The sequence below is a fragment of the Eschrichtius robustus genome, chromosome 8 (genome assembly GCF_028021215.1).
Source record: "Eschrichtius robustus isolate mEscRob2 chromosome 8, mEscRob2.pri, whole genome shotgun sequence".
Lineage (NCBI taxonomy): Eukaryota > Metazoa > Chordata > Mammalia > Artiodactyla > Eschrichtiidae > Eschrichtius > Eschrichtius robustus.
This window is the reverse complement of record NC_090831.1, coordinates 49,060,741-49,079,392: the sequence shown is the minus strand read 5'-3', so window position 1 is coordinate 49,079,392 and position 18,652 is coordinate 49,060,741. Positions and strand designations below refer to the sequence as shown.

The window sequence follows — 18,652 nt, the reverse complement described above, 5'->3', positions numbered from 1 at the left end:
TCCAGTATGATGTAAGTGTGAATAGCATTTTATACATGCTTTGAATCCCATGCAACATTTTTACCTTAACGTTATTCAAACTACAATAGAAAAGACAAGTGGTGAACTTTTGTTCGTGGAAATGTGAAATAAGATGTTCACTTCAAATTCTTCATGTATGTTTACATATTTAAGACTAGGAAAAAGGATGTTATACAGCAGTTGGCTGGATTAGAAAAAGCTAATGGGAATAGCTGAGTTTGTAATTTGCATGCCCAGACTTAGAGTTGGATTGTATTTGGCATGAATGTGGTGTTGCCATTTTGATGCTTCTGGAAACAGTCAAGTATGGATTGCTAATAAGGCAATTGATATACTTTGTTGTATTTGTAGAAATGTTTTTCTTATAATGAGTGAAAGTAAGTAAAGTTAAAAAACAAATAGTGAAATATTCTTTAGGTCTTCATATTCAAGTATTAATGAATTAATGTACCATTTGATAAGACATACAAAGGAAATGATTATGGACTTTTAATATAATTTTGTTTATTTTCCTAAATATTTACTTGGATAATTGATAACATTAGTCAGTGCAAGAGTGTAAAAATAAATTTTCACAGCCTTATGCAGGAATATAATTAACATGAACTATAAAAATAGATTTAATTGAACTACCCTTTGGAGACTTTTTCATTATCCTTAGTACTTCATTAGCATTAATATGTATAGAGACAATCTTTCTTCTTCTTCAGCCCAACTAATGACATGACTAAACTATGCAGTGTATCTTCTTTCTGTAATAATTTTATTATGAATAATAAACTCTACTGATTTAAAGACTACTATTCATAAGATAGTATGTTCACTGATAAAAATTTTGCTTTTCCTTGATGCTTAGATGTAGAACATGATAGTGTTGAAATGAGACAAGTATTTTAGTTTCGTCCACACTTAATGCTCTAATTATAACATAATACTTTCATGTTATTTTAATAATAGAAATGACATTTTTGTAAGACTTTAAAATATCAGAGCTTTTAATGTAACATGTTAATAAACATGTAAAATTAAAGTAGATTTAAACTGCAAATCTAAATGCAAATGTGAAGATTTTTCCTTAGTATGCTCATGTTTATTTTATGCACAGCTTATTTTTTAATTTTTTTATTTCAGCTTTGTCGAGGTATAATGGACTTATAAAATTATAAGATATTTACATTTACATTATAAGAATGTACATTGTGGTGATTTGATTTATGAATACATTGTGTATGAGACTAAGTTCTACTTTCTTATCAGATTTAAGATTCCGTGCTTTCACTGCAGGGAGTTTGGGTTCGATCGCTGGTCAGGGAACTAAGATCCCGCATGCTGTGCGGTGTGGCCAAAAAATAAATAAATAAAAATTAAAAAATAAATAAAGTGCAGTGTTAGCAACTATAGTCACCAGTCAGACCTTTTCCAACTTATAGCTAAAACTTTTTACCCTTTTACCAATTTCTCCCTATTTCCCCCATCCCCAACCTCTGGCAACCACTCTCTTTCTATGAGTTTGACTTTTTTCCCCCACATATAAGTGATACCATGCAGTATTTGTCTTTCTCTGTCTGGCTTATATCCCTGAGCATAATGCCCTCAAGGTCCATGCATGTTGTCCCAAGTGGCAAGATTTCCTTCTTTCGCATGGCTGAACGGTATTCTATTGTATATATGTACCACATCTTTTTCCAATCATACATCAGTGGATACTTATATTGTTTCCATTTCTTGGCTACTGTGAGTATTGCTGTAGTGAACATGGGAGTACAGATATCTCTTCAATATCCTGTTTTCATTTCCTTCAGATATATACCCTGAAGTGGGAAACATGGATCATTTGGTAGTTCTTTTTTAAATTTTTCGAGAAACTACCTTACTGTTTTTCGTAGTGGCTGTACCAATTTACATTCCCACTAACAATGCACAAGGGTTCCCTTTTCTCCACATCCGCGCCAATGCTTGTTTTTTCTTGGTAAAAGCCATTCTAACAGGTGTGTAGTCACATCTCACTTTGGTTTTGATTTGTATTTCCCTGATAGTTAGTGATTTTGAACACTTTTTCATGTACCTGTTGGCCATTTGTATGTCTTCTTTAGAAAAATGTCTATACATTTCCTCTGCCCATTTTTTCAATCAGATTGTTTATTTTTTTGTTGTTATTGAGTTGTATGAATTCTCTATTAATATATATTTTCGTATCAACACCTTATCAGAAATATATTTGCAAATATTTTCTCCCATTCCGAAGGTTGCCTTTTCATTTTGATGGTATCCTTTAAGTCCCTTAATCTACCTTCATTCTTTTTCATGCTTTTTTCTTTTTACTCCTCTACTTGGATGGATTCCACTGCCCTGTCAAGTTCACTGATCCTTTCTTTCACTTCTCTAGTCTGTTGTTGAACTGGTCTATGAATTTTGCAGTTCAGTTACTGTATTCTTCAGCTCTGTAATGTCTGTTTGGCATGTCCTCATATTTTCTGTTTGTTGAACTGTATGCTTTGTTCCTGCACTGTTCTCCTCCCTTGGTGAGCATCTTTATGACCATTATTTTAAACTTTTTATAAGTAAATAACCTATCTCTGTTTCATTAAGGTCTGTTTCTAGACTTTTATCTTGTTCTTTTATTTGGAACGTATTCCTCTGTTTCTTCATTTTCCTTGACTCTCTGTGTTGGTTTCTGCGCATTGGATAAAACAGCCATTTCTCCCAATGTTGATGGAGTGGTCTTGTGTAGGAGATAAACATTATCATTCCACCTAGCCCAAACTCTTGATTGTCTGTCAAACCTTTGTGATTGTACAAGCTGTCTTCTTTGTTCTTAACAGCTCCCAGTAGTTGAGGGTATGCCAGGACCTATTTTGATGTGGGTATTTTCTCATTCACCCCAGTGTAGGAGTTGCTCAGCTAGTTTCTGGATTTTTTCCAGTGGGAATTGCTCCATGAATAGCTGTATATTTCAATGTATCCATGAGACAAGGTGAGTTCAGGAGCCTCCTATGTTGCCATCTTGGACCAGAACTTTAGAAGTGACTACATAATAGTATATTGATCCCATAATTATAAAATACATACACTTGAAAACACCAATGCATTTAAATCCTAAGGTTCATCCTAAGGTCATCAAGATACAGTAATACTTTTTCTTAGTGATTTTGTTACTTTTATCACCGAACTTCTCTTTTTTTATAAATATTTCCTATATATTTTAATGGATTTCAGAAATTCAGATTTCCCTATGAGACTTCCGTAACCACATTTATGCTTATATGGTGTGAAATTACTCTAACATTTTGTGATCTCTTTTCCTAAAGCTCCTATGTTCATTATAGTAACTGTTGGCCTCTCTACTCTACCATACTGTGAACTCAAGAGCAAGACCAGTGCATTTTCATGGCATCTAACTGAGAAGGCATTTTAGCAATGTTTCTAGATGGAATAGAAGCAGAGAAGAAAATAAGTTTATGTGGATAAAAATTTGTAAAAGTTGAAAACAATGATAATATAAATACCAGTTATCAAGGACCATTTAGATTTAAGCATTTCAGTTAAAAATTAATGTTGCTTCTTGAGTTTATCAACTCTTTTATTGGCATTCTGCTTTTTAGATTTGAGCTGAGGTCTTTTATCTTTATAGAAGTGTCTTTGTTCATTTTATCTGCATTCAATACATAAAATATCAAAGCACAACTATAGAAACGTTAAATCAAAATGCCCAGATTTAAATTCTTAGAAATTGTGTAAATTAAATTTGTACTTATGACATCCAAATTAGGATACAAGCAACTATTGTAAAATAAACAAAAAAATGTTATCTTTCCTGGGTTGTTATTTTCTACCTTGCTTTTTCTTTCACAGATTTTTAATATTTCTATGCTACTTTATTGTATACGTGAAAAACAGTGGGAGCCACCATAGCAACATCAACAAGAGGAAAAGTAATTTTTGAAAATTTACTATATGCCTGAGTAGTTTCTATATACAGTTGACCCTTGAACAACAAGAGTTTGAACTGCATGGGTCCACTTATATGCAGATTTTTTCAATAGTAAGTACTGGAGTACTACCCAATCCATGGTTGGTTGAATCCAGGGATATGGAACGGAGTATACAGACGAACCTTGTCTACGGAAGGCTGCTATAAGTTTTATGAGGATTTTCGTCTGCACAGAGGGTCAGCACCCCTAATCCCTATGTTGTTCAGTGGTCAACTGTATATCAAATCTCATTTCTCATAGTATTTTCATGGCTATATATTACTCCCATTTTACCAAAGACACTGAAGCTTACTTATTGTGTCATGCTACTTTATTAAGATAGATATGATTGTGATTTCCTATCACAGATCCTTTACTACAGGGTTTTAGAGTGTACTCGGTCACTAAAAATCAAATGACACGAAAGACCCAACTACTTAATCCTCAAGACAATGTCATCTACAGAATGAAACTATAATCAAATTTTTAAAAATAGTCACATGTTAATAGATTTTGAAGTTCTACTTTTTAGCTATACCTTTACAAGGTATAACAATTCTCTTTGTAGATTCTAAGCATATGGCTGCACCATATATTATATAGGGCTGAAATTATTTTTATGAGCTACATTTATATTCTAATTTTTAAGCTTAAAAAGAAATAAGTGGGACTTCCCTGGTGGCGCAGTGGTTAAGACTCCGCACTCCCAGTGCAGGGGGCCAGGGTTCGAGCCCTGCTCAGAGAACTAGATCCCACCCACATGAATGCCGCAACTAAGAGTTCGCATGCCACAACTAAGGAGCTGGCGAGCCGCAACTAAGGAGCCCGCCTGCTGCAACTAAGACCTGGCAAAACCAAATAAATAAGTAAAATTTAAAAATTAAAAAAAGAAAGAAGTAGGACCCATGCCACAAGCACTCTATATACCCCACTATAGTCTAGCGTAAATTATGATAGATTTTGATATAAGGCAAGGTCTTGAAACTATGGCTTTACACTAAGGAGATCTCATGAATCATTTTTTGGGATCTCAGACTGACCATGTCTTAAAATTGATGTAGTTATACTGACTACTTAGAAATTCAGTACCTGTGTGGGTTTTATGAAATCTTTAATAAGTGATGAACTACAACTTCTGAGTGATTCAACCATGGAAAGTGAAACCAAACCTTAGATTAAGAATCTAGTTTCATTTTTTCAGATAAATTCCATGGAATGACCCTTTAAATATGACCAGCTATTTTTGAGTCCTCATTTTGTAATTTCTAAAATGTCTTAGTACACTAAAAAAAAAAATAGGCTAACCTAATTGAATGTAGAGTGGTTAATAACTTTTCTTCATCTTCTACCCTTTATTAGTATCTATCTAATGTCTTACTGTAGAATCAGTCCTGGTGAATCTTTAAAGGCTAATGTGTAAGAAATCAACTGTCTCTATCCAGGCTTAGTTGAGACTAAAAATCATATAGTAGATGATAGTCTTCATTCATCCAGTTATGTTCAGCTTGTATCATCAATTAATCTCTACAAAGAACAGTAACACTGAACCAAGAAACTTGTGACAGAAAAGCTCCACAGGTGGGGCCAGAGAGAGCTAGTATCTTACTTAACTCTGACCCTTGACAACTGCTTGTAGAACACAGTAAATTTGTTTCGTTTTTGTTTTTGTTTTGAGGCTAAATCATTTTTCAGAACACTTGCTGTGTTGTAAAAGTAGGCCTGGGGGGTAAGGATGGGGGTGGGGGTACTAGGGAAAGAGAGGGAGAAAAGGGGAAAAACAAGGATGGAAAGATGGAAGGGAAGGAGGGGGGGAGGAAGAAAAGGAAAGACGAAATTCATTTGGAAGTATCACATCACCTAGAAATAAGAAACAGTATTCTACCGAAATATATCCCTACTAGATAAATGAAGAAGGGTTCCATAATTCAGCTACTACTTGCTGAATGTTTGGACTGTGTTGTTGCTGACTACAGGGATGGTTTTTGAAGAGTTAAGTAGGAAGGGAACAGGATTTGGAAGAGAGCTGGCTTTTAATTTTGGAGATTTTGAAAGAGTTGAAAGTGGTACTTCAATCACTGAATGGAATGAAGTTTATTTTAAAGAGATAATTGTGTCTTCAGTAAAGGAGAATTCTGCTTTCTTTTAGTGCTTTCATTTTAAAATCATGACATTTGTAACAAAAATATATCTGGTGCTGTATACACTAGCTAATTTTTAGATTATTTTTTTAAAAAGATAAAATATCAACAGTTTATTTCTGTCTCAATTAGATTTCTCACAGTAATCATTCTCCATCTTTCTTCCATGTGGCTAATTACAGAAAAATCTGTTCTGTGGAATAAGGAACAGTTTACTCAGTTGCTCATCAATCAAGAATGCTTTTATTGTCCCTGTACTAAGTGCCATATAAATGCACAAACAGTATTAGTTTACGAGTTAAGGCTGAAATGTGAATAATAATTCATAAGTTATGATCGTGTTTTCACTTTATCAATTGCAGTCATATATATGTTTAGATTGTGTCTTCTCAATTTATGATAGCCGTTACTATCTTTTTGTAAGTTAAATGCTCCTTGATTTCATAAATGAATTGTATGCTGTGGAATTTCTTACACTGGGAATATCCTCATACAAAATTTTTACAAAATATCTGATCAAAATGGACAGAGCCTTATTATATTACTGAATATGCCTAAAATAAACATTATTTGTTAATATCAGATTAATCATTATAGATCCTACCAAGATCTCAGAAAGTTCTCTTTCCTATCAACTATTATTGAAATCAGAATATTGTTCTTTTGATATTGGTATCCAGTTCCAATATTCATATTGTAGTTAACTTCTAGATACCAGAACCCATTTTTTGTGCACCTTATAACTTGCGATAACTGTTATTCCTTCTTAACTTATTGCTAATAATTTGCTAATTTTTCAATACAGGTAATGGATTAGGAATTAGAATTGTGGGTGGTAAAGAAATCCCTGGACATAGCGGAGAAATTGGAGCTTATATCGCCAACATTCTTCCTGGGGGAAGTGCAGAACAGACAGGGAAACTTGTAGAAGGTAAGAATAAGGATTTCAGAGTAAATTAAAATGAATGTGCTCATATTAAATATATCTTAATTTGATATGAAAGTTTTCTCTTCTTTTACTGTCTAGGAAAAACTCTCCTTATGGTTGATTATGATATTTTGGTATAGTAATATAAAGGAAGATATGTCCACAGCTATATTCATTTTATTTTCAGTTGCATTGTCCTTTTGGCAGTTGGATTGCTATGGGAATATCTTGTTTAAGAAACAGTAATTAGTCAAGATTTTTTTACTGACTGGGGCAATATTATATTTTAAAAAACACTTTGATTAAAAGGATTAGTGTTTCATAAACACCAGGAAAAATTATATTGAAATCAGAACCATAAAAACATCTCACATGACTCAGTACATGCTAAAGTCAGGTCAGCAAACTATGGATGACCCACAAGGCAAATCCATCTGCTGCCTGTTTCTGTAAACATTGTTTCATTAGAACACAGCCAGGATTATTAATTTACATATTGAACATGGGTGTTTTCCCACTACAATAGCAGAACTGCATTCACAACAGAGACTGTGTGGTCTACAAAGCCTAAAATATATATATTCTCTCTGACCCTTTCGAGAAAAAAGATTGCCAACTCCTGTGCTAGGTACTGTTCTATTCACCTCATTACATCATAAAGCATTTTAAAGTAATAAACTTTACAGATGTGCCTTATGGGCCATAAAATGATGTTTCTTTCAGTAAAAGGTCACAGCTTGATTCTCAAGATACACAATGATAATTTTCACTCATTAATTAGATGATGTGGTCATTTGCATTTTCCAAAACCTAACATAGATATAGTTTACAAGTTTTCAGTGAGATTGCTTACCACGAATATTTTTATCATAAAGCAGCCTCAGTCTATCCTTTTATTTTTATCCTAAATTAAATGTTATTTAGAAAGCATTTTTCTGTCATTTCATCGTTTAATAAAATGTTGCCTGTTATTGTTTAAAACTCAATTATGTTAAGATTATTCCCTGTCATTGTCTTAAATTAAATATATTGGAACCTACTGAAAAATATCCCTAGATATTTTGATAGACAATTCGAATAAACACAAATTTGAGGCAATATTTATTCATCACAGTGTTCTGCTGGAAGCAGCTTGCCCAACTCACTAAGAGATGTTTTGAATATCTCTTCCCAACTTCACACTCAGGACCATCACGTTGTTAGCTTGAATTGGCCATGGTGAGAGTATTTACAACATGGAAATAGGCAAATGCTATAAATCAGGCCTTTTTTGTTCATTTATTTGCCTGTTGATTTTCAGAATGCCAGTTTACCAGGACATCACCACATATATAACTGAAAGCATATTATTAAAAATATTCTAATGGTATTCATACAACAGGGAAAATTGGAGGTTTAGCCAGATAGCTAAATGAAGGAAAAGACTATATGAATCAAGAAATAACCATTATGAGCAAACACTGGGTCTCTCTGAATTTTCTATGACTTTAATCCTATCATGCCTAAATGCTACTCTGTTGGTATTGCAGTCTAGTTAAGATACAGGAATTGAGGCCTGTTTGTAAGGATGGGAGTGATATGATTGCTTTCCGATAGCATACTTCAGAAAGAAATGAATATGCTGTTTTTATTTTAAAATAAAATTTGCAACAGTAACTGTGCCTGATATAGTTGACAAAGATACTCGAGTAATTTAAGGATAAAATTTCATACCCTTCTTTGTCCTTGCACCATGAAAATCAGCAAATGCTACAAATCAGGATAATTTTTATGTACAATTTCAGTGAAGCGCTTTGTGATGAAGTGATGCTCTTTGCATTTGGTAGCTTATGTGGCCATTTTTAAGTTCATGCACCTAAATTAATAATAGATATAATTCAAACTCATTCAAGAAAGAAAACTGAAATGAATCTAAAATTACATCTGTGATTTTATAAACTCAGAGACTGCCATTAAAATCATCATCTTTTTTGGAACTAATAGTTTTGCAGTTTGTTTCATTGGGTAAAGTAGGAAATCATTAAAAGCTATGTGCATGTGACTTAAGATTTTACTTTTATTAATTGTATTATTTATTAATTCTCCCAAAGTTTTGCCAAGTGCTAAGCCAGGCCTCCCTATGACTATAGATCCTCTGATTAGAGTCCAGTTGTTACATAACTCACACCTATAATTTGTTATTTATGATTTCCAGATTTACTTTATTTTCTCTTAAAACATAAATCTTTAATACAACTCTTGGTAGTATTTCTACTAGACTCCCGATGCTATCTTGACTGTCAATATTTAGATCCTGTTTTTGCCAGTAGAACCCAGAATCTACAGTTGTCTACTGGGTTCGTCACCAGTCCAGAATCTCCTCTTTGTGTTGGCTGTCTAGTGGAGAGAGGGTGAAGGGCACAAAACAGATGAGTTTCAAATTAGAGATTAAAATCTAAACTCAAAATAGCAAGTCCTACATGGAAATGTTTGCTGCCTGACACATCTCTTTCTGATTCATTTGCACTTAAATGGTGAGTGGGTTTTGCTCTCAGTCTTGGAAAATTTTACTGAAGCAACTCACTGGTTGCATTTCTCCGTTACACAGTAAACACAGGAAGTCAGGGTTTGATGTTTGCTAATTCGTTGGATGTGATTTTCCTTAGTCTGGGCCTCCTCCACAATCAGGAAAACTGCCTTAAAAGATTTGCCTTATAAGATTTCTCATCTATTGAGATGCACAGCTCAACATCACACATCTTCTGTTCTGCCTTCCCGGATGGGAGTGGGGCAGGGGGAGCGTCTCAGCATTCATGGTTTGATGTACGCAGTTCAACACTTAATTGGGCACTGACCTGTAATTTTCATTACAAGTGTTTGAGTGTACAAAAAAGCTGTAGAGAATAATATGGCAAACAACCATGTACTCACCATATTGTTTTAAGTCTCAACATTTTGCCTATTTGTTTCATATTTTTAGGAGATATAAGTACCTATAATCCAATTAAAGCCTCCTGTAGTCACCTCTCCTCTCCCAAACCTCTCTTACTCGCCCAAAATAAACCACCAGACTTAATTTCAGATTACCCTTCACTTGCTTTTCTTTATAGTTTTATGTATGTATTCATAAACTTTATAAGGATTCATTTTGCTTGTTTATGAAATTGTATATAAATGATAGTTTACGTGTATTTTTGCCACTGTTTTTAGTTCCAGAGTTTATGAGTTTTATCTAAAGTGGTATATGTAGCTACATGTACACAAATGTAGCTCTAGTTATTTATTTTCACTTCAGGGCAGAATTCTATTACTGTATGTCTCTACTACAGTTTAATTTAAACATTCTCTGGTTATTTCGGTTATATATCAGTTTTGTTTTTTTTTTACTATTTCCAACAATGCTGTAATTAATTTTTTGAAGTAGTCTCCTTTTGCACATGTACAGAAGTTTCTTCTACAATAAAAGTTCAAAAAAATTTAGAAAAAGTTCAATTTCTGGGTTATAGTGACTATCTTATTAAATAATATGGGAGAATGTTGTGTGGTTTCTTCAACAGTAGTTGATTTTTCCAGGTTGCTCTCCAAAGTGTTAGACTATTTTTACATTCATCCGTAGTAAATTAGTGTTCTTATTCCTTTATATCCTCGTTCCTCTTTCTCAACATTTTCTTTTTCAAATATAATGTGAAATGATAGGCCATTGTTTTCTTCGTTCACCTTACCTTCAGTAATGTTGAGTATGATAATATGTTACTAACCTTGTTAGCACTTGGGTTTTCCTCATCTGTGATTTGCCTGTTCTTTTGCTTATTCTTTATTTGGATTGTTTGTGTATTTTAAATTGAATTTTAGAGAATCTTCATGTATTCTGGTTATAATCGTTTGTCAAGTATGTAGGCTGTAAATACCTTCTCCCAGTATGTGGCTTGTTTTTTTAGTGTCTGTCTTTTTTTTTTTTTTAAGTTGAAATTTTAACATAGTTGGCTTATTTTGTTTCTATTAAGTTTTATAAATGTTCTGTATTATTTAGGAAATTCTCCTTACCCTGAAGTCTTCAAATATTAGCCTATATTTCCTTCTAAAAATTGTGAAATCGTACTCTTTTATAATGTCCTTATAGACATAGAATTAAGTTATTTTTAGTCTATCGTGCTCTGACTAGAAATTTTAGTTTTCTCCCCCATCAGTATGGATAATCAGTTGCCTGTGCACCATTTATTGAAGAGTGTATCATTGCTCCCACTGATCTACAGTGCCCCATCTGTCATATATTGATTCTTTTGTACATGTGTGGGTCTTTTATGAGATGTTTGTTCTAGCTTACTTGTCTATTTGTCTGTCCCTACATCAGTGTCACACTGTTGTAATTATGATGACTTTAAGTCCTGACATATGGTAGGTAATCTACCATACTGCTGTTCTTCAAAATCCTCTTGGGACAATTCTTGACCTTTGGTCTTGCATATACATTCGAGAACCGGCTTGTCAGTTTTCAGGAAAATCTCTGTTGAAATTTGGTAGTGATTATATTGAAGGTATAGATTAATTTAGAAAAAAAAAATTTTGATATTGAGTCTTATCTGTTTGAGTCTTCCATGGGTTCACAATGCTGGACCTTTGTTCTTCTTAGAGACTTAATCATTGTATTTTGAATCAATACAATAAAGTACGTTAGGACATTAAAAAAAAATTAACACATAGCAATTGTTAAACTTATTAACAAGTTGTATCATTTTATATCAACTTACAACAATTTTATATCTCCAGAAAAGGAAGAGTAGAAAATATAAATAAAATAAAAGTTTGTTTAGGAAGTATAATGGGCCAAACCTAGTCCTTTATGTGCATATCATTGGTTCTAAGGTTTATTTAATCGCTGGACTTCTGAACTTATTCTCCAAATGATTTTTCCCCTAGTATTGTGTATCGTAACATCATAATTGTGAAATATATTACCTGCATGATACCTTTCATATTTCAACAGTTTTCATAAGAGAACAGTGAATCCATAAGAACTAAACACATTTTAGCCATTGAACCAAAAACAGGTATTTGTTTATATTGTTAGGTTTTCCAGCTGAAAATCAATTTAGTTGAAGTATTTTGAAGATAAATTGTATCTTTATTATTGATAATAAAATCATATTTGTTTGGAGAACGCTGTTTGGAGCTAAGATAGAAATATAGTGTTAAGCTCTGTATGTAGCTTCAAGAAGCTTCTTAATGAATCAGTAGGAACATAGACTAGGAGAGCAAAAAGTTAAAACCAATGATATACAATGTTTGCTTATGGATTTAGCGAGAGCTATGTGGAAAATTACCTTCTCCCAGGCCAGTAGGTAGGCCTGTAAAGAAATTTGTTTATCTTAGTTTGTCTATATGCTATTCTGTGAGGAAATGTACCTGTGGCATAAATTCTAGTTCACGGATATTTCCAAATTCTCAGTTTCTAGTTGTCTCAATGTGTAGGGGATATTGATTTGGCTAGTTAGCTCCTCTTAAAGATGAACTGACAGGGTTTCTTGCAAGAAAATGTTGTTGGATTTATGTTTGAGAATCAGTGATTGGAGTGGAGGTGAGGTTAGGTGTTTTTGGCATGGTGGTTTTGATTTTAGAAGTTCGCCTCTGGAATTCCCTGTCCTGAAGAAGTCTATGGTAGAAGAGCTAATTCCAGTAGAGGACACACTCCTGTGTGACTTAAAGGATAATGTTCCGAGGCAAGAAAGTCTCTATTTCTGCTTATGCTTTTTTGGCATATGTTACAGATGGCATGGCAGTGATCAGAGTTGGAGGCCAGGAAACACACCACACAGATGAGCGAGCTTCCTTATTCTTGTTCCAGGGGGATTACGAGGTACGGATTGGTCATTAGCATGAGATTTCTCAGAATTCCTGCAAGATAGTGTGTCAGGTACACATGGCACAAGATCATATTTCTTGTTGATACAAGGATTTTTCTAAAAAATATTTAGGAAACTATCTTCTGGGAAGAAAGAATATAAATTGTGGGTACCTGGACTGGTAGATTGTAATATACTATTTGTAAGATGCAGTGATATCATACTTACATATTAATGATTAGCTGTATTGCCAGGACAAAGAAAGATGTTTCTCTTCTTTATCCATTTATTTTGAAATTAATCAGAGGAAATTATATTTGAGTCAGTATTTCCGATAGGGACATCAAGAAAATGAAATAATTGCCCTTTTTTTAACACATTTTTTAGTATGTATAATACTCCATATCCTAATTTGATTGCTTTTATCAATAAGAGTGGTATACCTTGAAATATATATGTATGTTCAAGTGATACTGATTAGTGATTAACAGTTGTTTCTGTTTTTAAATTTCTGGATTTGTCTAATCAGTATGCCATAACAGGCTACATTTTGGTGTGTATGAACTTGGAGTTGTTATTTTGGAAGCAAGGATGCTGAACTATCTTTAATAGTAGCTATAACAAATCTTCAAACAGCCAATGCTTCAAGGTCTTCATTATATAAAGAGAATGTTTTTAGAGTCAGACACGTCAGGATTTAGATTGAGCTCTGGTACTTTTTGCCTGAATAAGTTGTTTAACTTTTAGTACTTTGGTGTTCTCAGTTGGGAAATCGGGATAATAATAGTGGCTGCAAAATTGTTATCAGGTTTACAAATAATGTGTCAGAAACATTTAATATAGTGTTTGATATAGTATTTCACAGACGTAGTGAAAAGATGGTACTTACTTTGGAGATCTTTGATGATAAGAATAGTATGTGCTACTTAAGCTTGAACTCCGTCCCCTCTATCTGAACATGCGTAGATAATTGACCATGGTCAGGTCTGAGCTCTGAACTGCAGGGATTTGGAATATTCCTAATGGAAAAAGCACAGATTTGAAGTCAGAAGACTGAATTAATGTCATCCTCATGATGTTAGGCAAATTGTTTATGTTCTCTGAGTCTCCTTTTATCTCATCTGGATGGGTTGATGTTTCAATTAGGAGGTTTCAAGACCTATCTCATGGGGTTGACTGTGAGTATGAAAGGAGCTGACGTATTTCTCATGCTTAGTTAACTATAAAGAACTAGACTAACTAAAGAAACTATTTTGTTAAGGATAGACGAAATTATTTTCATAGATGACAGTTAATCTCACAAAGTTCAGGCTTCCTGTAAGGGAGCATTGATCTGCTAGAGGTATTCTGCTATAATGGAATATCGTTTTAGGTATTTATTAGGCCTGAATAAATTTTTTAAAAATTTAAAACCTGAAGTGATTAAGTCATGTCCCATGTAAATATATAACCTCCTAACCGTAAAACCATACTTTTGGCTAGTCTTATAAAAAGCCTTCTAAGTTTTTCTTCTTAGCAATTCAATTTGTTAATTTCATGTCTGATTAAAGTCTATGGACATACATACAATGAATATCTGCTTATGTAACTCTCATGGTCTGTAAGTCACTGAAAGCATATCTTGTTAGTGAATAGAATCGTGGTGTAGGTGTCAGATGTCAGGTGTCTGGCACCCAGTGTGTGGACTGATCTTTCTCATCAACTCCTTTTTATGGCTGTTGACACATCACAGAAACTCACTGGGTGTTCAGCATTAAGTGTAAGGGGCCCTCCACAAGACCCTTCTGTAATGCATACTTTTGAGACACTTTATCTGTTGAAGAGATGCGGGGGAGAGATTGAACCTTGAGAAGAATCATACAGTCTAAGGTGTGGAAAGAGGAAGCAAAACAGTAGTATGTGTACTATGATAAGTTGTGTATGTTACGTAAAATGGAAATGTGAGTCCTAGAATTAAGAATGTGAGACTAATTACGTAGGATGAAAGAAGGAATGAAATCAGAATGGATAAATCATGACCCTTAAGTCTCAGGGCTCCTTCCTCACCTGTACAGGCCCCTTACAAGGCTCCAGGAAGTTAAAAAACATATGTGATGTTTGTGGCATTTGTCAGCTTCTTAACTTTTGTAATTTGTTGTGATTTATTTTGTCCTTTTAACAAACGTTCACTTGTATCAATTTTGTATTCATAATTTTCTCTTTTTTCTTAAAATTGCATGAGCTTCAGGCCTTACAATACTTGAATTCATCCCTGCATGAGATGTTGTTTCTTATTGGGGGAGAACGCTGAGGTGCTTACTGCAGAACTGTAAGAACCTATTGGTATGCAGCAGTAATATACTGACAAGGTAGATGGAGGTGATAAAAAGGGAGTTCAGAAAGAAGGTTGTTAGGAAGGAGTAGAGGTGAGAATATCAGGAATATGGGAAATAATAAAGAATGCAAATGGGTCAAAACGTTTATTCAGTAACTACTCTACAGGTATATCCTAGAATTCTATCATTCTAAAATTCCACCTTGCTTTCAAGATGGTTACAGCCTAGAAGGGCAGTGGATAGAGGATATTCACTGTGGAGGAAAAGTTTGGTCAGGGTCTGAATGAGCAAAAATATAAAATAAACCTGAAGAACTAGGAGAAAGATGTATTTACGGAAAGAAAACCCATTATTTAATAACTTTTTTGGCAATGTATATATTCTTCTAGTTTCAGTAAGAGAAATATAGAAATGCAGAATACATTGGTTGATTCTGCAGGCTTCTGTCAGAACCAGTACCATAACTAAGTGTGGGTTACAGATACGCCTCCTCCCCTCCCAGAGAATTCCAGGTAACTTTCAGGTAATGTCTAAGAACAGATTGTAAGCTCCTGAGGGCAAAGAACTCTCCAGGAACTGAAACAGATCTTTTTAGGCTTTTATCTCTTTCATTGGTTAATTTTTTACATAGTTCATATTTTACTTATTTATAGTGATGGAGTACAGCCATGTTCCAGATATAGTGACGTGGCTGGAGCAGAAAGAATATTCTGTGGGAATGCAGATTTTCATATCAGACTAACGGTTTTTCATATATATACTAAGTTACACTGAGAGTGGTGGAAGAAAATAAAATTGCTTTCTTTTCCTCTTAGGCTACTTTTGTTTTCTTTTACTCTCTAGTTATTTTTTTTTGTTTTTTTTAAAAATTTATTTATGGCTGTGTTGGGTCTTCGTTTCTGTGCAAGGGCTTTCTCTAGTTGCGGCAAGTGGGGGCCACTCTTCCTCACGGTGCGCGGGCCTCTCACTATCGCGGCCTCTCCCGTTGCAGAGCACAGGCTCCAGACGCGCAGCCTCAGCAATTGTGGCTCACGGGCCTAGTCGCTCCGCGGCATGTGGGATCCTCCCAGACCAGGGCTCGAACCCGTGTCCCCTGCATTGGCAGGCAGATTCTCAACCACTGCGCCACCAGGGAAGCCGCTACTCTCTAGTTTTTACTAGATCCCCATCACTGTCATATATGGTGCTTGAGTTTTCTAAGTTCCAGCGTGTGTGTGTGCATGTGTGTGTGTGTGTGTGTGTGTATGTAAATACATGCTCTATAGAGCAACATCTCTTGGTCCTGTGGGATATGAATGAAGAAAACATGGACCATACATTTCAGTAGGTGAGACAGAAAGTAAAACCTACTATAAGTATCACATAATAAATGGTAATAAGTGCTAAGGAGAAAAAGATAACAAGGAGGGTGGATATGCCATATAAGAGGGTAGGGTTGAAATTTTAGATGGGATGTCAGGGAAGGCCTCGCCAAGAAGGCAAAAACTGAGGAAAGCCCCCAAGGAGAGGAAGGAGTGAACTTGGAGTTATTGGTATTATAGGCAGAGGAATGAAAAGGGCACAGGCCCAGAGCAAGAGCCTGCCTGGTGTGTGCGAGGAATAATAAGACCGCAGCGAGGCCAGCGTGGCTGGCAGTTAGTGAGGATGTGAGTGAGAGAGAAGAAAGCAGGAATTTCCGGCAGAGAAGTAACCGATGTAACAGAGTAACAGAAGTAACAGAGGTAGCATCTTGTAGGTCAGTGTAAGGACTTCAGCTTCTATTAATGTCAAATGAGAAGGCACTGGGCTGACACAAGCTGAATGACGTTTAAATAAAATCACTCTGACTGCTATAAGGAGAATAGTTTGATGGAGTAAAGAATAGGAAGGAGAGCAGTTAGGATGCTATAGAAATAATCCAGGCATGAAATGTGGCTGTTCAGACCAAGGTGGGAACAGGGGATGTGGAGATAAATGATATTATATCATATATCTATAAATACTAATACAACATGTATATTCAATTTCAGCTCAGTGAAAATGACCTCAATATGTTCATTCATTTGTTCCTGTACACAGTATTCAAATTTAGTAGGCCAAAAGGTACTCCACCGTTTTTTTAAAAAACTTAAATCTCTACATAATATAACAAACCTACAGAGCATTTAACATTCAAGTCTTAAATCTTATTTTAATTAATACAATAAATATACATTCTTTAATAGAAGTCATACAACCTAAACAGAAATTAAGCCCTCAGAATGCTAATAATATTCTTGAACGTAGATGAGGAATCAGGAGTCCTGGCTTTTTGAACTACCACTCAGTATAATTTCTAAAACAGATTTCAGATCTGTAAACATAGTAATAGTTACATTTACCCTACCTATTTTACTGAAGTGCTGTAAAGATAAAATGAGAAAAAGTGGTCAAAATAACTTTGTAAAAAAAAAAAAACACGAAGTCCCATGTTGGTACGATCAACATAAGTGAAATAGATCTAATTTTATTCATTTTAATCAAAAAGACTTCTTATAATTAGATGGTATACATCTGAAAGTTTTGTGTAATTCATCTAAAATATGTTACCATTATTTTTTGTGGTTGTTAATCATGTTTGCTTCTGAATTAGAGGAAATAATTTCTCTACGTGAATTTTAAAGAGCTGGAGGGAAAATAGCTGAGTTTTTTCTCTATTATTTGGCAGATACTGCTGTTAAGGTGTCTTCTTAAACAACTCTGGTTTATTAATGGAAAAATCAATAATTGTAATATGTTGTATATACTATATTATATCTATATATATATATTGAAATTACATTCTGTTTACTGTAAGTCAGAACTTTTTGAATAGAATTTTTCCATCAAATAACATTTGTTGTGTTGAACATCCATCCAGCCAAAGTGAATTATTTGCTAGTTCTTCTTCATGATGTTAATAGAATACTGGCACTTCTTATGAAGTAACTTAACACATAATTCATTTTATTTTTGTAAAGTTTCTCTTAGGGTGATAAAATGGTTATTGATTTTTTATTGTTTGCAATGACTTCTCTGTTTTATTTCTATCCTTTAACTATTCAAATGATGAAAAAATTTATGTATTTAAAGTTCACTCTTAGTTTTGATTATACCATTCATAATACTTATATAGTGTCTTCGGCTCAAAATAAGCAAAATATAAAAACAACATTTTTATGCACAGAAATTGACCATGTTGTAATATTTCTAGTGATGAGTACTTAGGTTATGATTAAAAAAAAAAAAACCTCCTTCTTTGTAAAAAAAATGTATTTTCTTATACTCTAGAATAGTATATTGGAATTTTTGGCTCTTAAATTTTTTGCTCTTAAATTTTGATTGGAAGATTTCTTTTTATAACTTTACTTTTCAAAACATAGTTTCCTTTTTGTCCGATTTTGCACGTGATTTAAAGTTACAACTCAGAAGTCAAAGCAAAGCTCTGCGCATTTTATCTGTC

At 34.0% G+C, this 18,652-nt stretch overlaps 1 protein-coding gene across 1 annotated transcript in view; it reads left to right on the top strand.

The window, feature by feature from the left end:
- LOC137768831 (protein piccolo) overlaps nt 1–18,652 on the top strand; it is a 362,658-nt gene that overhangs the window by 241,401 nt on the left and 102,605 nt on the right. Inside the window, exon 10 of the mRNA XM_068550459.1 lies at nt 6,936–7,061. Within this exon, the coding sequence (XP_068406560.1) occupies nt 6,936–7,061 (126 nt within the window). The remainder of the gene's footprint in view (nt 1–6,935; nt 7,062–18,652) is intronic.